This window comes from Octopus bimaculoides, chromosome 19, assembly GCF_046866305.1.
Source record: "Octopus bimaculoides isolate indiv1 chromosome 19, ASM4686630v1, whole genome shotgun sequence".
Lineage (NCBI taxonomy): Eukaryota > Metazoa > Mollusca > Cephalopoda > Octopoda > Octopodidae > Octopus > Octopus bimaculoides.
In genome coordinates, this window is record NC_142946.1 from 25,594,204 (window position 1) to 25,619,159 (window position 24,956).

Sequence of the window (24,956 nt, forward strand, 5' to 3'; positions counted from 1 at the left end):
AACCCAGATTAAGGATAATGCAATACCTAGGTTTCAGACTTTTCAAATACGTTTCAAACGTAAATCTGATTAGTCTTCATCAGTTGCATTTACCTAGACAACATTTCAAATGTTGCTACATCAATGCCAAGTATACTCGCCCGAACGCCAAGCCGTTAACGGAACTGAGAACAGTGAAGAAGTCAATAATGAAAAATATTTCAATACAAATGTATTAATACAAATGTATCAATTTCCAGCAAAAAGTAGCCCTAAAGGGTATATATATATAAATTCATGCCCACACACATATATATATGCATATATATTCTGATGGAGCCAAATCAAGAGAATAGGGAGGTTGATCAACCAGTTCAAAGCCACAGTTACACGCTGCAGCCATTGCAATCAGGTCTTGTGTGCTTTGAGCATTGCCTTTTTAACTGCCTCTGCAAGTTGGTATAGTACTCTCCATTGATGGTGTGGTCCTTTTAAAAATACTCAATAAACACCATGCCTTTTGCATTCGAAAAGCTGAGACTATCACTTTCTCTGCAGGTGAAATGATTTAGACCTTCTTTGGAGCAGGTGAGGAGGGATGTTTCCACTGCATGGATTGTCTCTTTGTCTCTGGCTCAAAGTGATAAACCTAACACTCATCCTGGGTTAGGAAATGTTCAAGGACACCAACTGGATCTGCCTCAAATAATGTCAGGTTTTCCTGTGATGTGACCAGCCTGGTGTGCTTTTGATCAGGTGTCAGAAGACCTGGCACTCACCAAGCAGAAACCTTCATTATGCTAAGTTCATTGTGAACAATATTCCCAAATCTCTCACGAGATATGCTAATAGCATTAACTATTTGATTTAAAGTCAATTGCCTGTCATCCATCAGCATGTGGTGAACATGGTTGACGTTTACCTCAGTGGTGGCAGTTGCAGGACATCCAGATGTTGAGTCATCTTCATGACTCTCCCTTCCTCTGTTTAATTCAGTTGCCCACATTTGTACTGTTGATAAAATGAGAGCATCATCCCCTATTGTTGCAACCATGGCAGCATGAATGTTGTTGGGGGCTAAACCATTTTTCTCCAGGTACTTGATAACACCATGATGCCAAATTTACTCCATTTTCAAGAGAAGTCACTACTAGTTACTTTTAAAGTGTTCTTTGAAAGAGTCAGATGTGAGTTTACCTGGAAAGAAACAATGCAGCTTTTAGTAAGACAGGTTCAAATTAATGCATGTAAGATTTCACAGCTCTAGCATCCTTCATAGACAGCCTATGATCTTTTCAGCCTGCTCCCATACACTTGTCATTGGGTATGATACTTTCCTGTACAACCTGATTAACTAAATGGATAACTAGGCTATATCCTTCTCTAGCAGATATTTTAAGCATCTCAGTGATAATTCCTGATGGACCTGGGATTTTCCCTGTCTTTATATCCTTAATTGCCTTATCTATCATAATACTGTGAATTAGGATAGCTGGGTTATTCTGTTGGGTTCACATCAGAAGGACTCTCTTTCTCCCAGACAGAAAAAATTGGGCATATGACACCTCAGATATAGTGTGCAAAAGAGAATATTGCACTGGTATGGTCATTGATGGGTTAAATGTAGTATCAGTAAGATTATTGTGAAGGCACATAGTTTAGTGGTTAAGGTGTTGGATTCATGATCATAAGATTGTGGTTTTGATTGCTGGACTGGGCAATACATTGTGTTGTTGAAGAAAACCCTTCATTTCACATTGCTCCAATCTTCTCAGCTAGCAAAAATGAGTAATCCTTTGATGAACTGTCATCCCATCCAGGGAGGAATATATATATGTGCCAGAGAAACCAGGAAACTGGTCCTATGCTCTTTATGGAGTAATCTGGACTAACTAAGATCATTGTACCAGTACAAATCTTCACCAACTTCCTTGAATTTTTTTATCTGGAATTTTTAATCATTATATGCACAGGGATCATCTATGGCTTAGTTATTTAACTAGCACTTTGCTTAATCCTACTCTCTTGGTTTTTATTTTATAAATTGAAACTTTAAAATAAATTATATCCAGCCTTTTAATATATCTAATGAATTTCACATAGACTGTTACACACGTAACAGATAATTTTGTTGGCCTTCTTTAGAAGCTCCTGTTTTAATGAATATGTCCTATTTTCCAGGGTGTTGTAAAAGTCTTGAAAATCTGTACAAAAAGAAAGCAAATTCTCCATGTAAAACAGTCACTCGTGAAATTAATCAATATTCTGATCGCATCCTTGATGCTCCTGACCTTATTGATAATTTTTGTGAGTATTCTTTTAACTTCTTTAAAACTGATTTTTGTTAAAACCAGTCAATAAGCATCAACAAGCATGGCTTACAAGCTCTGTCATAGAAGGTGCCACTTTGGCAAAGTGTCGTCTATTGTGGCCTCACTTTAACCTTGAGAGTGAAATTTGGTGTGAAACTCTGTAAGCCCATCAGAATGGCTGTTTTTTTTTTTTCCGTGTGTGTTAGACTTAATCCGTCACCTGATTTCACTCCCTTCATGGCCCCTTAGTGCTTTTAGAAGAGTTTACTTCATAGAAAGTATTCAAATTAGGTCTTTGATGTAATAGTAGCTACCACTCACTAGTCTTTGAAGCTCTGAATAAAAATTCATGAAAAGAACAGAAAAAGCAACCTAATTTTTAAATTGATTTTAGCCTTTTTGTATATTTTCTGTTTTATTTATCTTGTGCACATAGTATAGTAAAGGTGTATGTGCACCACATGAGAACAGCTATACTATGGGGAAAATGTATCAAGAGGATAACAAAAGACTGATTTTGTTGGTGTACAAAGGGTTTTGAAGGAAAATAGTCAAAATAGTGGCTTTAGCAACGGAATTATATGAACTTGACAGGCTGAGTCAGGAAGTCTTGTTATAATTCTCTAAAATTATTAAGGAGAGAAAAATCACTTAGATGTACACTCTGAAAATTCTTTTACTTCTTTATAGGTCACTTTGCTGAAATAGTAACAGGGAACAGTATTTGAACTGACTGTCCTTTGCTATCAAATTTGACATTTCTAACCTTGGCTGCTACACACCTGTCAGCAAACCATTCAACATAGGTTTAATGATCTCTAAAATTGTGTGCTAGAGTAGGAAATTTGAAGCAAATATTATCATCATTTAATGCCTGTACCTTCACTAACTCCAACCAGTTTACTGGGCTCCTTTCTTTTTATTTTTGTGATACCAGCACTAGTGAGGATCACCTTGCAATTTTTAAGACTAGAGTTTAAAAAGTTCAATATAACTGAAAGAGAACTGGAGAGAGAGTGAGAGAATGTGTGATAATTTTAGGCAAAGTAATGAGAGGAACAAATTTTTAGTTGTGAGAGAGAGTAACAGAATATTTGTTATTGCAGAAAGGAGTATGGAAGAAAAGAAGGAATAAATGTCAGTGGAACAATAGGTGTGAGTGAGTGAGCAAGTGAGCATCATATGTGGTGAGATGAGAGATATGAACAGCTGGATTAGTTTTAAAGTGATTAAGGAGATGAATGCTGGTGGAAAGATGGATACAAGTATATTGAAGAAGAGGGATCAATGCAGTCTCTTATACATAGACCTACTCGAGGGGATTGTGGTAGAGTAATGGGGATGGTATGCAGCCAGCTTTTTATAGTTTGCAAGCTTCACAGGAGATCAGTAGGATGCTAAGAGGGGGTTCAAGAGCTGCAAAGCATAGCAATACATTGCCTAAACAGTTGGAATAAATTGTTCAGTCATTCCTTATAGCTTCATAGCGAGGTAAAATTATTTTACAACTATGTATTTTTCCTGTAATTATCTTCTACAGCTATTTGTTTTCCTTCATCAGTATTGCTCCAAACCAATATATGTACAGAACTAACTGATTGTTCATAATCTTATCTGTTAATCTCAGAAGAGAAAAATAAAAGCTTCTTGTCAAAATTTCCATTGCTTAAATTTCTTTTAAATTGTTACTTACAGATTGCAATTTGCTTGATTGGTCTTCAAGAAATGTTTTGTGTGCTGCCTTGGGTCCTTCATGTTATCTTTTTGATTTGGAACAAGATTCTATTGATGAACTGCAAAACAATGATGATAGAACTGAAGATAATTATGTTTCTTGTGTAAGCTTCAGTGCTGACGGTAGTTTCATTGGGGTTGGAAATAATTCTGGAGAACTTCAGGTATGCATGCTTACATTGTACGTTATTTCCCATATCAGGTATATTTTAAATATTGCCTGACATGTATCCTGCTTTTTTTTATTTGTAGATTCTCTAGTGTAAAAAACAGAGATTCTTTAGATGTTTTAACATACAAACACAGATAATTACAGGAAATAGATTTAAAATTAAAATATAGAATTCAAATTCTTTCTATTTTTCCTGTGATTTGTTATTCAATTTGTATAAAATAAATGTTAATTAACAATTTTATCTTTTGCTATAAAGCTGTTGGAAAAGATGTCTTACATTCTTACCTCATAATCTAAGCATTAACTTTGATACTGTATTAAAAATTATAAAGATGAAATTAATCACGTGTATAATGTTGCCCTACCATCCATGGAGTCAACAGTGAATATCTTACTTTCTGTCTCTGGTCAAAGCACTTAACTTGCACTGCTTTAAGCCATTTAACTCCAAATAAAACTATAAGATAACTAACATTCACTGCTATAGACAGTACATATATGTTGAGAAATTGATCTTTCCAAAATGAGAAAACTGAAATAAGCATATCACAACTCCTCCTAATAAGATGAGGTGAGTTGAAAAGGTCATAAACTGACAATGAATGAGTGATGCCAGAGCCGTAAAATCTTGCCTGCATTAATTTCAACTCTTCTTATTAATAACTGCATACAGTCAAATTGACTGTTGAAAGAACACTTCAGAAGTAACTAGTAGTGATTTCTCTTCAAAGTGAACAAAATTTTACAGCATGGTGTTATCAAGTACCTGGAGAAAAAACTGTTAAGACCCCAACGACATTCATGCTGACATGGTAACTACATTAGGGGATGATGTGCCAACTTTATCAACAATGCGAAATTGGACAGCTGAATTTAGGAGGAGAAGGGAGAGTCTTGAACATTACCTGAGGTCTAGATATTGTGCAATTGCCACCACCAAGGAGAACATTCTTTGTGTTCACCACATGCTGATGGATGATCAGTGATTGACTATAAATCAAATATCCAATGCTATTGGCATATTCCGAGAATATTTTGCACAATGAACTTGACATGATGATGGTTTCTGCTCGCTGGGTGCCACATCTTCTGACACTTGATCAGAAGTGCACCAGGCTGATCACATCATAGGAAAATCTGACACTGTTTGAGGCAGTTACAGTTTCTTTGAACATTTCCTAACCCAGGATGAGTGTTGGGTTTATCATTTTGAACCAGAAACGAAGAGATAATCCATGTAGTGGAAACACCCCTATTCATCTACTCCAAAGAAGGCCAAGGTAATTTCATCTACAGGGGAAGGTGACAACCTCAGTTTTTTTGCGATGCAAAAGGCATTGTGTTTATTGACTACCTTCAAATGAGCTACACCATCAATGGAAAGTACTATGCCAACTTGCTCTAGACAGTTATAAAATGCAAATGCCCAAGGAAACTGATGAAATGGGTTTTGTTTCATCAGGACAATGCTTCAGTACACAAGCCTTTGCTTGTAAAGGCTGTTGTGTGTGACTGTGGATTTGAATTCATTGATCACCATCCCTCTTCTCCTGAGTTGGTTCCATCTGACCATTATCTGTTCCTCAACATGAAAAAACACTTGGCTGGGAGGCAGTATTGTAGTGATGATCATGTCATATCTGCTATTGAGTGTTTTGACCAACAGTATGATGGCTTCTTCACCAATGGGATCCAAGCACTGCAACACTGATGGAAGAAGTGTATGGGCCACAATGGAGACTATGTTGAAAAGCCAGCCATTGTAAAAGCTTAATGTAGAAGAATGGTTATAGTTAGAAATGTAACATAGAAAACCATTGTATAGACTTGCAATACATATAGTGTCAAGTCTAGTGATTAGTCATATTCAAATAAATCTTCCTTGCTCACAACAAATTCAAAACCACATTTACACAAATATACAAGGTAGTATCAAAAAGTTCCCAGACTAGTTTAGTCGTACACCAACAGATGTGCAGTGAGAGCTAGCAGTGACCTTCATGAGGCAGTGTGCCAAGTGACATTGCTGTGTTTACTTCACCCTTCCTGTTTGCCAGATTTAGTACCTGTGTACTTCTATCTCTTCTCCAAGATGAAGATGCAGCTCGAAGGTTGCCATTTTAACACTGTTGTCTAGATCCAGAGTGAATTGTAGAAAGTCATTGACTCACTTATGGAAAGCAACTTTCAGGCCATATTCCAAAAGTGACAGGAACACTGGGACTGGTGTGGTGACTATTTCTAAGGAGATGATGTTAAAACTTAGGTAACAATTTTTTATTAAACTTAATTAGTCTGGGAACCTTTTGATACCACCTTGTATTTTATGTAAAAAGTTAAAATATAGAATATAACTAGAAGTTAAAGATTGAAATAAATTATTTTTTGATAAGGTGTTAGTAACAGTTTTTTTTTTCTCTTGGATTTATGTTAATTAGAATATTAATTGTTTCAATTTAGCCTTTAAGGTTAGGTTTTATAATTATTATGATTAAAATTTTTATAAGTGTTATAGCCTCTTATTTTATTCTTGATTTATGTTGTATTTAGTATACAATGTTGAGTTATTAATTACATTATTAGGTTGATTCCTTTTTTATTTTCTAAAGGATTAAATTTTTATTTGATTTATTTGTTTAATGAAATGTTCTTTGTTAGAGGTTCATTTAATTACTCAGGTATTGAGTGATATTTTTCATGCCATACATTATACTTAATATATTGAGTATTTATTTGATTCACTTATTCATATTATGCAGGATGTAAATTGTGTTATAAGATAATTAAGTTATATTCATGCAAATGAGACTCCTTTTTTTATTTGTTTATTTATCTCTATTGGTTGTGTCTTTGCTCAAAGTACATTATTTGGCTAACTCTATTAGAAATTATTATTCCAGTTATTCTGAGAACTAATGTATATATTACAATTTTTTAAATCCAACTCAGTTATCTATCAGATTTTCTAAAGCACTTTTCATTGTAAATACACAGCATTAAACTGATTCTAACTAATTACATTTACAGTTCTATATTTAAGAGATGAGGAATTATGTGCATTATTTACATTATTTAAATTTGACGGATATTTGTCCTCATCTTGTTTGTTGTTAACACAATGTTTCGGCTGATACACCCTCCAGCCTTCTTCAGGTGTCTTGGGGGAAATTTTGAACCTGGGTTCTCATTCCTAAGATATTTTTTAATGTTATTATTCGGAATCTTGGGGTTAGTAGCCCGCACTCTTAACTACTAAGCCATGTGCCCATGAGCAGTTATGGAGTGAATTTTAGGGCTTATAAATCTAATATTTTCCTTTCCTTCCTTAATAGCGGTTCCCATATGCTGTTCATATCTGCACTCGGTCTACTTAGGAGGTTGTTGTGTCCTAGCATATGTGCTACTTCTTTTAGTTTTCGTATTTTCCAGTGGTGTTCTCTGTCTATTATTTTAACTTCATCCCACAGGGGGAGGTGGTCTCCATTTTTCTATACATGATCAGCTATACCCAATTTATCAATATCTCCTAGTGTCACAGCTTTGCGATGTTCCTCTACCCTTATTTTGAGGGGAGCAGCATGTTTCGTCTTTGTATAACTTACCACAGCTGCATGGGATGGAGTTCATGCAGTTTTAGGTCATATTCTCTTCTATTGGTGGTTTTACTCAAAGGAGGGTATATCAGCTGAAATGTTGTGTTAACAACACACAAGATGAGGACAAATATCCAATCAAATGTAAATAATGTAAATACATTTATTTGACTTTTAGAGTGTGTAGCGTTGGTCATGACAAAAACTTGGTGTCAGTTTATAATCAACATTTATTGCTACATTTTTTTTTACAAGGCTTCATAAAAATACAAACAGAATCAATCTTATATGAACATTGTATTTTACAGGTGATGAAGGTCTTCACTGATAATGCTTAAATGGATCTTTTACATCACTGTAAAAACGTTTGGCAGCATGGATTTCTTCATCCATCTCCAAGTTGGTATAGAGCTGTGAAAACAGCTATTAGGGAAATTGTGCTGGTTTGAGTATGAAGCTGTGAAATAGCTGAGACAAGAATTCACCAAAGACCATAACAAACGGTGTCCCAATTTTCTCTGGCTTTGTACACTCACAACAGCTGTTTACATGGCTGTCACCAAAGGAACATTCTAGAACTTATCACCTGGACAATGAGTTCTGGTTGGCTGAAACTGGGGTCTGCATGCATGATAAACTCGTGATTTACATGCAGTTGAAAATGAAAGTGAAACCAGCTGCCATATCAGCCCCCTTTCCAGTCAAATTTGTAGGGTTAACAAAAGAGACGAAAAATATAATACTCTTCATCTTGCCTGAATTAGTCTTACTCTGCTACATTTTAATTACTATATAGCTTTTATGAGGTTCAATGGCTTTAATATTAAGGTGCTGTACCAATAATAACATAGCATGAATTTATATCTGACAATCTTTACGTTGCTCCACTGAGCAAGGTACCTTACTCATATGATATCAGTTTGCTATTATAAAACAAAATTTAAAAAGTAGTTTCTACATATACTTTATGGTTGAAAAATTAGAAGGAAGAAGAGCAATTCTCTGACAGAAGTTATCCCACTTATGCAAACATTGAAACATGTATATAAAGTTGTAAGGAAATTTATTCATTCTCTATATATCTCATTTAAGGATATTTTACACATGTGAAAATGCATCATGTTTTTCTTTTTCTTTTCTCTTTTGCAAGATATGGGATACAAAAACCAAGAAACTACTCCGTACAATGTATGGAGCAAGAACTTCAGCACATACACTCTCTTGGAATGCTAACGTTCTTAGCTGGTGAGTTAATTTCTTTGGTTTAACTCATCCTTGTTAATTACAGTTAACTAAAGCAATAAGTTTTAGCCTTGATTGTATTTCAATACAATGTCCACATGGGTTAACTCATTAAAAACTGCACAAGACATGTCTACTAAATATTAGATTAAGTATTTAAATGCATCAAGTGACCTTATTCCATTTCTAAATACTTAGCCAAGAATAAACCATTGTACTTGACATCTGTTGATGTAGAGAAATCCTTCAATAGATGACCCCCACTATGTGATATGGTGGGCTCTGAGGAAGCAAGGAGTAGACGAGTGGCTTGTGAAAGCTGTACAGGCCATATACAGGGGTGCTGTCAGTATAGTGAGAGTTAACAAGTACAGTGAAGAATTTGGTGTACAGGTAGGGGTTCATCAAGGCTCAGTCCTCAGTCCCTTACTTTCCATCATTGTCCTGCAGGACATAACAGGAATTCGACACTGGCAGCCCCTGCGAACTACTATATGCTGACAATCTTGCCCTCATAGAGTCTATATTAGAGCCAGAAAAGGAATTCCAGGTGTGGAAGTAAAACCTGGAATCTAAGGGCCCTAAGGTTAACTAAGCAACGACTAAGATCTTAGTAAGCAAGAAAACAGACACGCTCTTATCTCCTTCGGATAAGTGGCCCTGCTCAGTTTGTGGGAAAGGTGTAGGCAGGAATTTCATATGGTGTACACAGTGTAAGCTATGGATACACAAGTGCAGTGGAATAATAGGAAGGTTATCAGAGAAAGTAGTGTTTATATGTGGAAGATGCACAGGATCCATAAAAACTACAGATATTCGGAAAGTCAATTTTCTCAAATGCCCCAGAGGCTCTTTAGGTAGTAGATAATTTCTGCTACCTAGTGGACCAAATTATTAGGTTATCCGGAAAGTTCTGAGCATTTCTTAATATGCAAAAAGGAATATAAATAATTAACCTTTCAATAAATTTTATTCAATGAAATAATTTTCATTATTATTAATGACCCTTGCATATCTTTCAGGTAATTTAAATATTCCATCAGCATAAAATTTTACTGGTTTTGAAGAAAAAAAAGTTATCTAGATGCATTTTGACTCCATCTCAATCATGAAATGAGTTCTGTAGAGACAAAAACATGTGGTAGTTGAATGGCGCAACATCAGGAGTATATGGTCGATGGGGCAAGAGGTCCCAGCCAAGTTCATGCAACTTTGTTCGGGTAGCCAAAGACATGTGGTTGGGCATTGTCTTGTTGGAACACTACCCCTTTCCTGTTGGCAATCTCCAGCCTCAATTCTCTGGGGGGTTTTTTGGTTCAAATTAGCCAGCTGATGACAGTACACATCAGAATTAATGATCTGGTTCTGTGAGAGAAGCTCATAATAAATAATACCTTTGTAATCCCACCAAACACAAAGCATAGTTTTTTGGCATGGATATTAATCTTTGGTTGCTGTTTTGGGGGATCCTTATGCAAACTCCAGGATCTTTTTAGCACTATGCTTTCATACACAATCCATTTTTCATCTCCCATCACAAGTTGTTTCAAAAAAGGTATGCTTTCATTCTGTTTCAACAGTATATCAGAAATGGAACACCAGTCCGAGCAACTCTTTTCTGAGAGTTTGTAAGAGATACATTATAGCATGAAATGTATCCTAGCTTCATTAAGTGTTCATGAGCTGTACTTTTAGAAAAATCCAACTCCTCTGCAAGTTCTCCAGTCGTGATATTTGAGTTTTTTTGTTTTTTTTTGCCTTCAAAACATCATCCAATTTTGAAGATCTTCCACTGCAACTCTCATCTTCCAAGCTAAACTCTCCAGCTTTAAATTTTGCAAACCACTTTTGAACAGTTGATTCACTTACAGCATTATCACCATGAACTTCACAAATGTTTTGGCAAGTCTTTGCAGCATTTTCTCCTTTTTTACAAAAGAAAAGCATTACTAGGTGAATATGAAATTTTTGGTTATCCGTTTCAATTGTCAATAAAGAGTAACCAGAATGAAAGAAAAATCTATTTAGTCAGGAGCAAAGAAGAGATGCACTACCATTTCAAGCAATGCCAAGTTTTAACTCTGTTATATTACAGGTGTGTTCAAAGTTTTGTTAAGAAGCATTAAAAGATTTAACTTAAAAATGTTCAGAACTTTCCAGACAACAAAATAGTGGAAGGGGAGGATGTACAGAGAGTGTAATAACTAGAATAAGAATAGGGCGAAGAAAATTCAGAGAGCTTTTACCTCTGTTGCCAACCAAAGGTTTCTCTCTCTGAGTGAAAGGAAGGTTGTATGATGCATGAATATGAACAGCAATTCTACATGGACCCTGGATGCCGAGGACATGCAAAGGGTAGTATACTCCACTGGATGGGTAATGTATGTGTACATGTGTGACAGAGTGTGAATGTATTGAGAGAGAAGTTAGGCATAAGAAGAATTAGATGTAGTGTGCAAGAGAGAAGCCTGCACTGGTTTGGTCATGTGATGCTGATGGATGCTGACAGCTCCATAAACAAGAGCCATTCACTCAAAATGGACAGAACTCGTGGAAGAGGGAGATCCAGGAAGGCATGGCACAAAGTACTGAAGGATGACCTCAGAATGCTGAACCTTTCAGACAAGATGACAAAGGACTGAGATACCTGACACCTTGCTGTACTCAAGAAGACCTGTTCTCCACAGCAGAAGTGTTAAGGCTGCATCCACTGGTGAAGAGGATTGGCTTGCAAAAGCTCTGTATTAGTGCCATGTAAAAAGCACTTGTGCCAGTGCCACGTAAATGCACTCATGCTAGTGGCATGTTAAGAGCTCCTGCCACATACTGTAAACTGTTTGATGTTAGGAAGGGCATCCAGCCGTAGAAACCAAGCCAAATCAGACTGGAACCAAGTGCAGCTTGCCAGCTCTGATCAAACTGTCCAACCCATACCAGCATTGAAAAAAGACATTAAAAGATAATGATGAAATCTTTAAAAAATTATGTCTATTTACTTTTGAGACATCTGTGTGTGTGTGTTCATTCATTTGGTGAATGTTTTTCATGCTTGCATGGGGTTTAGATGGGAAGTTATTTGAAATGGCATTTTACAGCCAATACTCTTTCTGTTGCTAACAAGGATTTTTATTTCCAGAGGTTTCAAAATAGATGGTGTCATAATGTCAACATGAAATGCCAACATCATCACCACTTTACTTAATTGAAATATCAATATTCATGCATATTTGAACATGTACACACATGCACACACACACACACACACACACACACGCACACACAAAACGTGCTTTCTGCAGTTTCCATCTACCAAATTTTCTCACAACTCATTCATCTTGTGTCATGCAGTACAACCAAATTGGAAATTACGTGCTTAAGAAGCACTTCTTCACCACACAGTTGTGCTTGCACCTACACACACACACACATACACATGTATATATATATGCATACACATACAGTCCAGTATATGATAAATGTACTTTAATTTATTTTTCTAGTGGTACTAATGATGGCACAATATATCATCATGATATCCGACTTTCTGATCACGTGATCAGTACCATCTCTGCTCATACAAGTATTGTTTGTGGCTTGAAATGGTCAGGTAATGGTCGCTACTTGGCCAGTGGAGGCAATGATAACATTGTGAATATTTGGGATTTTAATCGTAGTGTCTCCATCCAGCCATTATTAATGTTAACACATCATAGAGCTGCTGTCAAGGTAAGATATATTTAATTACTGTCCCTTGAGTAGTTTTTAGATAGAACTCGGAGGAAACATATATCGACAGTATTTTTGTATAATTACAGTGCAAAAAATAATTAGATAATCAATCACACTAAACTCCTCAAGGAGAACATGTCTTTCAGAAAGGATGACAAGGGATTGAGACTGGCAGTTTGCTATGCTTGAGAAGACACATCAAGCTAAGTAAAATCATGATTGTCCTTGCATACAGGCATGTCTCCTACATCCCTCTTCAGCTGAGCAGTCTTAATCTTGTGGGCTCATGGTCGCTGGTGCCACATAAAAGTACTCATGCCAGTGCTGCATAAAAGCACCCAATACACTATGTAAAGTGGTTGGCATTAGGAAGAGTATCCAGCCCTAGAAACCATGCCAAAACAGACGTGGAGCACAAGCAGCTCTTCAGCTGGCCAACTCCTGTCAAACCATCTAATCCATGCCAGCATGGAAAGTGGATGTTAGATGATGATGATGATGATAATGACAGAAAAGTATTTGAGTAATCTAAATCCAATGAGAAAGAATAGCTTATTAGTAAGTAATATGATGAGATAGTTGTTGATGATTGTATAAAATTTAAACTACTTTGAGAATGATGTGCAAGAATGATGTACATCTTCATATAAAATATACACGTCCTACCATTTGACTAACCAAAGCTTTTTATATTAAACTACAGTTTTAACTGAAGAGAATAGAAAACAACTATTTTTGGTTTACAGAAAATGCATTTAAAAATAGATGTGTACAGCACAACTACTCATTCTACTACAAGAGTTCACCTGTTTTCATTAGTCATATACATTGAAAGATAGTTGTACCATCAATGGATGTAGTATGCTTTGGACAATCTTAATACTTCAACACATTAACTTTTAAGCCATTGTCTGTTTTGATTGTTATCTTTTACTTGTTTCAGTCATTAGACTGCTGCCATACTGGGGCACTGCTTTGAAGTGCTTAGTCCAGGGGTTGCCAAACTTTTTCAACCATCGACCCCCTTTAGCCACTTCTCCTTCCGAATCAACTCCCTTTTGTCACTTCTTCTACATCGACCCCCTTTAGCCACTTCTCCTTTTGCATTGACCACCCTCCTCATTTAAAATACGTTAATACCTTACCCTACTGTACCATATTTTAAATGCATACCAGGTACTGATGCTGGCAATTAAAATGTTAGCTAAAATATACATGTATGACAAATTAAGAAACTGTATTGAAGATGACTCACTTTTTACATTTAAAACTGTGTATGAGTATACACTATTAAATTTTCAATTTTTATGAAATTGACAACATGAATATAAGATATGAGCATGGTGATTCTGAATCAAGGCATTGATATCAGATTGAATGTTGGTCAGTTTCAGTTTCAAATCACTTTGTTCCTCCAGGTTCAGGCAATTTCTATAAGTAAACACTTGACAGTCTGCATCCCCTCAATCACACCTCTCAATCTTTGATTATGATACAGATTACAACATCAAGCCTTGAATGTTAGCAACAGCAGACCTCACAGCAGTGAAAATTTATCATGTTTTCCCATGTTTCATGGCGCTGACTAAGTATTTCAAGCAGTTCATCTGGGTGAGCTGGTCTTTCGCACACTGACCCCCATTCGACTCTTTGGCTATTATCAACCCCCTGTAATTGTTCACCAACCCCCTAGGGGATCTTTCAGACCCCCTTTGTCAACCCCTGATTTAGTCGAGCAGTAGTTATTTTTTTAAGCCTGGTACTACTTACTCTGTTGGTCTTTTTCCTAAATTGCTAAGTTATGGGAATGTAAACAAACCAAACCCAGTTGTCAAACAGTAGTAAGAGGCAAACACAAAGTCACACACAATGGGCTTCTTTCAGTTTCTGTCTAAGAAACCCACTCACAAAGCCTGGGATTATAATAGAAGACTTGTCCAAGGTGTCACACAGTGAAACTGAACCCAGAACCATATGTTTGGGAAGCAAACTTCTTACCACACAGCCAGGCCTACATGGTGATGCTGAAAAGGCACCTGCTCTTTTTAAAAAAATAAGGCTGAAGAACTTAAACCAGATTCAGATCATGGCATACATTTATACACTTTCTCTTGATTAAAAACTGTTTACATCCATTCATGAAATATTTTGTCAGTTTGTGTTGAAAATTCATACTGAATAAACTGGGCTTGAACTATTTTAGAAAGTTTTGCCATAAATCTTATTGATTTATGAAAGAGGCTAAGTTTTCAACACTATGGAATCCATCCTTAATAGTATTCCTAACTTGATTCTTAGAGAATTAACCAATTTTTACTCATTTTTTATTTTTTTTTTTCATAATGAGAAGTGATCCCTGAAATATTCCAGTAACATTCAGTTTATAACAATTTGATCTGGAATCAATATTAATATGCTAATACCTACGTACATAAGTACCTGTGGTGTGTGTCACACTTAGTTGAAAGGAAGAGGTAAAAAGAGAGAGATAAAACTTAAGCAGAGGAAGTATAGTTGAAGTGAAAGGCAAAGAGGAGGGAGCAAGAGAGAGAGGTGGGGATTGATAGTGTTAAGAGGTAAGAGAAATATAACTTGTCAAATGTAGGACAGTTAGAGGAGAGGGGTGGGAGGGGGATGAGAGATAGAGATTTAGAGAGGTAGATTGAGTGAAGGAAGGGAGTGGATAGAGAATAATAGTGAAGGAGAATGAAACCATTCTCACAGAGAAAATGCTAGAAAACTTTTCGTTTTGGACAATAGATAATAAAGCTGTTGAAAATATGGAAATTGCAAACAGAAATGTTGCCTATCTATATATCTGTCTGGCTGCCTCTCTCTAACACACACTCTCTCTCCCTCTATCTCTCTCTCAGCAAATAACTGTGAATGTTACTGTTACTTTCCTACAGTTGAAAGGCGAGGTAGAAATAAAAAGTGTTAAAAAGAGGAGGTATATTTGAAGTGAGTGGCAGAGTGAGAGAGAAAGAGAGAGTGAGTGGTGACTGAAAGGAAGGTGGCGTTTATTTTGTGTTTTTAAATGTTTATCAGTATTTTAGGAGTAGACAGAAACATAACCACAGCAAATATTGGATGTTTCTTTTACTTTCCTACAATTTAATTAATTACCATTTTCTATATACTGGGTCTTCAGCCAATATTGGATATTTCTTTTAAAGATGCTTACATTTTTTGTATTTCATAGAATTTCCCAGGGTCTTGTTTATACATAATTATTTGATAGTTTATTAAATGAAAGACACTATTTACAGATGCTTACAATTTTCGTTTTTCATGAAGTTTTCACGGGTCCAGCTAGTAAAGGATTAATTCAATTAAAGAAACACTCTCTTTGACTTATTGATGAAAAATGTGAGATTTTGACGAATTTAAACCAACATCACTTCCGGTTATAATTTTGCAAATTAAACAGTGTTTTTTAACAATGGACAATTCTCAAGACATCTCTTTATTTTTGAAGCACCCAAAAACAATTTATGGTTAAGAAAGAATACAATAATGTTCAGATACTTTCCTGCATCATTCAAAAATTTCATTATTTTCTGTAGAATAAATATATATTTTGTGCTTGTGCAACATGAAAAGCACTCAGTCCACTCTACTGGGGGATTGGTATTAGGAAGGGCATCCAGCTGTAAAAACCCTGCCAAAACAGACACAGAAGACTGGTGCAGTCTTCTATCTGGCCAGCTCCTGTCAAATCGTCCAACTCATGCCAGCATGGAAGGCAGACGTTAAACAATGATGGTGATGATATATATATTGTTGTCAACAATAATAGTGAACATGTATGGACTGCTGTTGATTTGTTTGGTATGAATGTTTTAAAACATAGTCTAAAATTGCTACACCACAACCTATAAAATAAAACTCCTGGAAAGATAATTAGATTTTTATGCACTGTTATCATTAACTCATACCAAAATTTGTCAGCTGAAGGGAAAACATTTACCTATAATTAAAACAAATCCATTTGAACCAAGGCATTCTAGACTAGTCAGAAACATATGCAGATACATGGTTGATGCTTCCAGATATTTTGTCACTGTTAAGTATTATCTTCTATGTTACACATTCAGAGGTTCAACAATAAAGAGAAACAGTTTTTTTTTTTATAGTTTATTCAGTCATTTACCATATGTATTTAACTTGATTTTCTTTTAGCCATATTTTCAGTAAATGTAAATTTCATTGTATAATTCTCACTCAAATGAATTACATTAAAAACAGTGATAAATTTAGACTAAAGAGAAATTATTGTTTTGTCAGCATGTTTAATAGATATCACATTAAAATATTCTTCAGTCATCATTCTACCTGTAATTATCTTTAAGTAGTCTCCTGCTCTAAACTCCTTTGTATAACAGTTAGAAATAGCTGGTCCTTTTCATGAGATCAAGCAGCTGTTTCAGATATAAAGTTTACCATTCACTCTTTTCAATGCTACTTGATTTTAACATCATAATAAAGTTCAGTAACAATACAACACTTACTATTAAAATACTGGGCAACAATATTTTAAAGCATTTAATTTTTAAAAGAATACAATTTATATTTCAAAGAAAAACCAGCAGAACTATTACTATGATATATCTATGATAAAAATGACCATCTTTCCAAACAAATGTAGATGAAAATTTTAATAAAGATCTCAATGCAACTGTGTCATTGTCTTAAACCTACTTAGTTTTAGTAAATATCAGTGATACCAGTAATACTATTAGTGATTAACATTTCTGTTATTTGACATAGGGTGGCTTTCTCATTAATCTTATTTGGAGCCTAAACAGACTAGCAAAGTCCAAAACAAACATGATATATTTTTGGCAGAGCATATGTGTGGTTCTGTTATTTGTTGCAGCAAATAAAGGCTATTTTATTATTATAATTTTGATTATGATATTTATAATGTCTGTTTATAGAAAATAATCTCAATTTCTGTGTCCTAATTTTGAAACCATATTCTTGAGCTCTAAAAATTTGTGAACACAGTTACAAGTTCATCCTAATTTTGAATTGTATTCCAAGAGCATCTCAAAGAAAAATGGTAAGAAATGATAAGAAATTGGTTAACAGTTCTAAAGCTATATGTGAAGATGGGCAGCCATCATAAAACAATGTTGTGTTAATGCAAGTTCAAATTCAAATAGAAAAAATGTACTTGTCAACCAAATCCCAGCCCTTGATAATCTACTCTAACACACTTAACTAGATTCATTGCTATTATTGAAGGCCAAGCTCATCTTAATACTCAATTGTATTTAGTAACATTTGGAATATCCATTTTACTTTCCTTTTTATTTATTTATTGTAGGCTTTGAGCTGGTGTCCTTGGCAAGATTCTATACTTGCCAGTGGTGGAGGATCTAAAGACAAAACAATCCATATATGGAGTATACCATCAGGAAAATGTGTCAACTCTAAACTAACACATTCACAGGTTATTGCATTACTTTTACTTCTTTCTTTGTTTTCTGTAATTTTAGAAATTTCTGTAGCATTTAATGGAGATATTAATATTCGCTTGACCTGTGCATTGTAATGATAACAGTACTGACAGCAGCAACAACAGCATCGCCAGGCCCAGAGCCAACCGAAGATGCACCAGTAATGTGAACACAACCAACACGCAAACCTGGAAATATATCAGGTCAGCCAGGATAGTGTTCAAGCGATGCCTGTACAACCACAGGTCCTCCTTCAGGGCCCCAGAAAGACGATTCGTCACATACCTGGCTAGCCATGTGTGGTACCTCAAAGATGAAAGGACCCCATACAATATCAAGTGGAAGATCTTAGAATGGCCAGGACCCTACACCAACGGGAGTGTATGCTTAAAGCTTTGCATAGCTGAGCAAGCTAGGATACTCAAAGATCCCTGAAACCTGGACCACTGAATACTCACCAAGAACTCTTCACACCATGCATCCATTTCAAGTGCTACCTGCTGGGATTCCCAGTTTGCTGACTCAGGAAGATTCCTTACAATCCAATACCAGCCCAAGGGATAAATCCCTTGGTTCCCCCCCCCACTCTCCTGGCCCACATATAGCTGGTCTAGGGGAGATAACCCGTCCTCAGTAACATTGGACTATTTATTCTTTGTGAAGAATTAAATTTGTCTTCAGACTAGAGTCTAATGAGTCATCTGCAAATCTACAGCCTTTGTGGGTGCAAAACCATTGGTCACTCTATGACCAGACATTAACTTTATTACTTTATTAACTTTAATATTTTACTGCTCTATACTTTAGAGTGTGCTTCTTTTTGGGATATATGATACATTGATGATATATATACATATATAATAAACAAAAACATGGATAGTTTAAATATTACTACATGCATTTCTATACTATAGTTTAATTCAAATTAAATTCTTTACATAATTAGATAATATTACATGAATTTGTATTGTTATCCACCATTAGTGATAACATGGGGTCAAAGTTTTATAGAATAATAAACCAAATTTTTTGTTTATAAGATAAGTTACCATAGGGATAATAGCGCAGTTTTTTTGAGACTTCATATTGAAAAAAGAGATTGCAATTTTGATGCTGGATTAAAATAACCTTAAGGCTTTATTAGGTAAATCTGTTCGATTTTTCAAATTTTATTTGATCTGAGTTCAAACCAGTGAAAACCAGGTTGGTTTTTATCTTTTATATTGTTGTTTTTTATTTAATTTAGTACAAAAGGATTGATTATAATTAATTGTGGGTAACTAATTTATATAAATTTATAATATAAAGTTGGCAGAAAGTATGTGAATAATTTAGGATTATCTTATAAAAATATAACTTTTATACCTTATTTTAAGATAGCAGAATAGTGTGAAGGATTTAAGATCTTTTTATGGAAATTTTTTATATTTTCTCTTAATAATGTTTCTTGAGTTAATTTTGTATGTGGTAATGTGTATTTGTGAATTATTCGTGGTTGCTTTTTCTTTACATTGTTTGAACAGAAAGAATTAGGATATTTTCAATTGCAAAAAGGTCCTAATAAGGTTGATTTGATAGGGTTTCCTGTGTCTTTGTCAAATGTAATTAAGTTGTTCAAGAAAGAATATATTAAACCTACTTTAGTCTTAAGGACATGATATCTTTAATGGTGATTGGACGAGTACCCAGCTGCAGAAGCCTAATAAAGAAGTAGAACGTAGGCACAAGATGTGTCTGGAAGAGCTGCAACTCCAAATAAGAACTGACTCAAATTGTGATGACCCAGCCAACACAGACCAGCTGGGAACAAAACTGATGTAAAAGAATGATGGTGGTGGGGAGGAGGAGAATTATTTCATTTGAAACTTTTTTTCTCTTTCAGATCACTTCATTAATATGGTCAAACGAACACCATGAAATTGTATCTGGACATGGATATTCAAATTATTCTCTCTCTTTCTGGAAATATCCTTCTTTCGAAAGTGTCGGAGAATTGAAAGGTAATTAAAACTTAAAAGATTTTCCAATTTCAAATCTAGATGAATATTAATGGCAGTATCTTGTTTTTACAATCTGTCCTCCATGCCAGTGTTGTTTACACAACCAATTGGTCTTCTATATATATATATATATATATATAAAAAAAAGATAATCTCTTGATACCATTTTAATATTTTTGCTATCACTTTTATATCAGACCATCTGCATAGAAAACTTTTAAGAGCTGGCACTCTCCAGTAGTCATGACTACTGTCCACTAGTCATGTCCAGTAGTCATGACTCAGTAGTACAGTAGTCATGTGTTGGTTCTTTGTCAATCTTCTTAAAATGCTACTCTAATATTTTCAATATTTGCTGTATAACCTTTGCTGCATTATTGCTGAGTTGTTGAAATTCTTACTGTTGGTCATATTTATGTTCAGTCCATTAAGCTATCTTTTGCTAAAGTATGAAGGTCAGCTGAAAAGTTCATAGGCTGATCAATGAGGTCTATTTTACAACATAGTCCCCCTTGCAGTCCACGCACTTCTTCCAATGGTGTTGCAGTGCTTGGATCCTGTTGGTCCAAAAAGTCACCAACAGCAGATATGACACGATCATCACTGATATACTGGATTCCAGCCAACTGTTTTTTCATGTTGAGGAACAGATGATAGTCAGATGGGGCCAAAACAGGAGAATAGGGAGGCTGATCAGCCAGTTCAAAGCCACAGTCCTGCACAGCATCCATTGAAAACAAGTACTTGTATACTGGAGCATCGTCCTGATGAAACAAGACCCCTTTTGTCAGCTTTCCTAGGCATTTGGTCTTGATAGCCTTTTGTAACTACCTCAGCAAGTTGGCATAGTACTCCCCATTAATGGTGTGGCTCTTTTGAAAATAGTCAGTAAACACAATGCTTTTTGCATCCCCCCAAAAAAGAGGCAGATGAAACGACCTTGGCCTTGTTTGGAACAGGTGAGGAGGGGTGTTTCCACAGCATGAATTGTCCCTTTGTCTCTGGCTCAAAGTGATGAAGCCAATACTCATCCTAGGTTAGAAAATGTTTGAGGAAACCAGCTGGATCTGCCTCATTGTCAGATTTTCCCATGATGTGATCAGCTCTTGACCAGGTGTCAGAAGACTTGGCACTCACTGAGCAGAGGCCTTCATCATGCCAAGTTCATTGTGCACAGTGTTCTCAAATCTGTCACAGGATATGCTAATAGTATTGGCTTTTTGATTTATAGTCAATTGCCTGTCATCCATCAGCATGTGGTGAACATAATCAATGTTTTCCTTGATAGTGGCAGTTGCAGGATATCCATACATTGGGTCATCTTCAAGATTCTTCCTTCCTCTCCTAAATTCATGTTAGGGACTAAACCCTTTTTTCTGCACGTATTTTAAATAACCACTAATGCCAAATTTTGTCATTTCCAAGAGAAGTCGCTACTAGTTACTTTTAAAGTGTTATTTGAATAGTCAGATGTAAGTTTACCTGAAAAGAAACAATGCAGTTATTAATAAGAGGAGTTGAAATTAGTGCATGCAAGATTTCATAGCTCTAGCATCACTCCTTCATAGTCAGTCTATGAACTTTTCAACCCTCACCTCCTTGTAGTATGAGATAATCATTCTGTATTCAGTATATTCCTTATCAATCCACTCTTTAATATATATGATTCCTCTTTAGTCTTCACTTGTTTTGTTATAACTATACTGTCAGTTTTGTTACCACTCAGTTAAACCTTTGTTTCTTCCACACGACATGCAGAATTCAGTTGGTTCCCTTGGAACATCTAATAATTGCTTTTTAATGTTTTTATCCTTCCGTTCATAACCAGACAACTATCTATTAGTGTTTTATGAGAATGCACATACAGATAGATAAGCAGACAATCACATACACTCACTCTCTCTCTCTCTCTCTCTCTCTCTCAGTCACCAACAAGCAGGTAGGTGGAAAGAAAGGAGCATGGGATTGTGCCAAACAACTTTGGTAAATAAAGCTGTAGTGTCTCAAATAAGAAAACACTGCAGGAACCTTGTGATAGTATGGCTTGAATATAGAAAGGTATTTGATACCAGTTCACACTCAGGGCAACTGAGGTCACTGGCAAAAGTACTTCCTGCATTAGTTACTGCCATTGAATTACTCATTAAGCCATAGTAATTGAAGTAGAATGACTGCTTTTCACTATTCCAAGGTGACAGTCTATCTGCACTTATGTTTATTTTGGTCCTAAATTTGCTGTCATTTCTTCTGTGAAAATCCACTGGCTATGTCCTTCAGTCTGCTGGTGGATAAATCTTCTGCTTGCTATTGTTGTCTATCTTTGCTGGTACTAGGTTGACCTGTCTGTACTAGACAACTACAGGTAACCCAGGATACTCCCCTGGTCAAACGATTAACCCTGGTTATTGTCATCAAGATAGAATGTGTGTATGTATTCACAATATGTTGATGATAATTTGAATATTTTGCTTTCTGCATTCCCTAAGACAATAAAGAGATTTACCAAAAGTGAGAAAATTAGATTAGCAGTGGCATGAATTATTAGCTTTAAGCAAAGTGGATATATGTTTTTATGTAATGTAAATGGGCACAGGCGTACCCAAATGGTTAAAATGTCTGTTTTCACTCATGATGTCCTGTGTTTGTTCTTGGGTGTCTTCAACCCAAGCTATGTGAGTGAAATTGGGTTCATGAGTAATTTGTGGAAGTCTATTGATGGACTGTGTTTGCAATTCAAATGCCCAACCTTGCTGCCCCACTTTGTTAGGCTGATTCTACCTGAGAGTTAGGTTAAAAAGGACAAGTGTCTGTGGCATATGAAGCCACTTACACTATAATTCAATGAGGAGATAGTTCAGGTGACAGTAAAACTGGGGAAATATTACAGCACTTAAAGATTGTAGGAGTGCTCTCCCTTTAGAATAGTGGTCACTTTTTTGGTTTGTACGAACATTACATTACATCATAGCAGAGGTAATGAGTGCCATACAGTAAGACGACTGGTACCCATCCATTTAAATCCTTAACATGGGATGTGGTTTTAGTTCCCTTTGTGTAGATTCTTTCTTGCTGATCTCTTGAAAAAGACAAGATTATCACATTGCTTTCCCCATCTTTTAAATGTGTGATGTTATGCTTAATCAATTCAATAATGTACAAATGCCATTTTTAGTTTCTTAACTTCTGAGTTATTAACAAAAATCTTTCTTTTTAGGTCACATTGCAAGAATTCTAAATCTTGCTCTTTCCCCAGATGAAAGTACAATTGCAAGTCTTTCAGCTGATGAAACTATCAGGCTGTGGAAATGTTTCAACAAAACTAAGAAAAGCAAGGAACGTCTGACACATGGAATGTTCTCATCAATACGTTAACTTATACCACATAGCTTAACAAGATTTACTTCAGGTTTGAATAAATTAGCATTACTTTTAATAAATATCCCATAGTAGAGAGCAAGTTATTGTTTCATAAATGAAAGACATTCCATATTTGTGTTTTCTGTTTGGTTTTACATGGAAGTTATTTAATAAATAAATATATTTGACTTCATTTTAAATTCATTGAATGGGATGAATTTATGTATTTTGTAAATAATGTCAGTAAGAATAGGTTTAACATCACCTTGTTACCTATTTTTAAAATAAATTCTTGTTTGATAATAAATCCACATGATTAACACCTTAATTTGTTATTTTTAGTGCAATTTTCTAACAATAGCATTGTTGGTTTCAGCTTCTACAGGATCAATCCCTAGTTCACTGTATTTCTGACAATAACAGAGGCAAGGAAATATCTATAACACAATGCAGAACAAATATCTCAAAGGACTTCATTCATAAAACCTGTTATTCATTTTTCTTGCTGGTGTTTATATCCTTAAATTATATATATATATATATATATATATATATATGTATATATATATATATATATATATATATATCAAAGGTTTATACATTTAAAAGAGAGAAATTCAACACCGTATATTTTTTCCCATTATTTAACATTCAATGTCAACATTTCTGTGCGTGACTATATCCAACCATCCATATGTTGGATATTAAACGTCTCGCACGTCATCAGGAATGGTTTTCATTAGAACAAAAGATCAAAAAACACAATTAATCGATCGAACAGATCAAATTATTAAAAAATTATTAAACTATACCATTTTAGTTTTATGCTATATTGGTAATGATTACAGAGTTTACTCTGAAAAATTATAATAAATTCTCACCTTTAATAGACGCAGATACATGACCGCTTACCAATGGAGACATTCAACATCGACATATCCATGAAAGACATACCCATCCCACCAAAGAAGATCTACATGGAGCAGCTCATATATAAAATGCATTCTTTCATAAATAGAATCCATTGGAGAGCACACTTTTGGGATAATAAAGAAAAACCCAAGGACACATCGAAAGACGGATCAAAATACACAAGACTTTTTAAATCTAGAAAAAACCCGCCATATAACCATAGACATGCTTGTTTTGGATTATATCTCTTGTGTAGAAGTACGGGGGGTGACAGTGTCTCCCCCTTTATATTTCTACTTAATTTTGTTTTTCAAGTATTGTAGTTATATTTGTGGTTTTACCAATAGATATTAAATATAAGATTGGAAGCGAAATATGATGTTCCCAGGTTTATATCAGAACACAGTTTTAGGATTTCTGCAGATTTTACTTTTCCATCTATAAGTTGGCCACCCCGC

At 35.3% G+C, this 24,956-nt stretch overlaps 1 protein-coding gene and 1 pseudogene across 1 annotated transcript; one reads left to right on the forward strand and one right to left on the reverse strand.

The window, feature by feature from the left end:
- Window positions 1-418: 418 nt before the first annotated feature.
- Window positions 419-1,111, reverse strand: LOC149131793 (protein GVQW3-like; annotated as a pseudogene).
- Window positions 1,112-2,129: 1,018 nt separating this feature from the next.
- On the forward strand, window positions 2,130-23,914 carry LOC106883268 (cell division cycle protein 20 homolog). Its single transcript, XM_089366646.1, has 7 exons — window positions 2,130-2,286; window positions 3,987-4,189; window positions 8,944-9,038; window positions 12,536-12,761; window positions 18,097-18,222; window positions 20,112-20,229; window positions 23,444-23,914. Exons 1-7 carry the CDS (start codon window positions 2,139-2,141, stop codon window positions 23,599-23,601), a joined length of 1,074 nt encoding a protein of 357 aa, XP_089222772.1. The 5' UTR covers window positions 2,130-2,138; the 3' UTR covers window positions 23,602-23,914.
- Window positions 23,915-24,956: the final 1,042 nt, after the last annotated feature.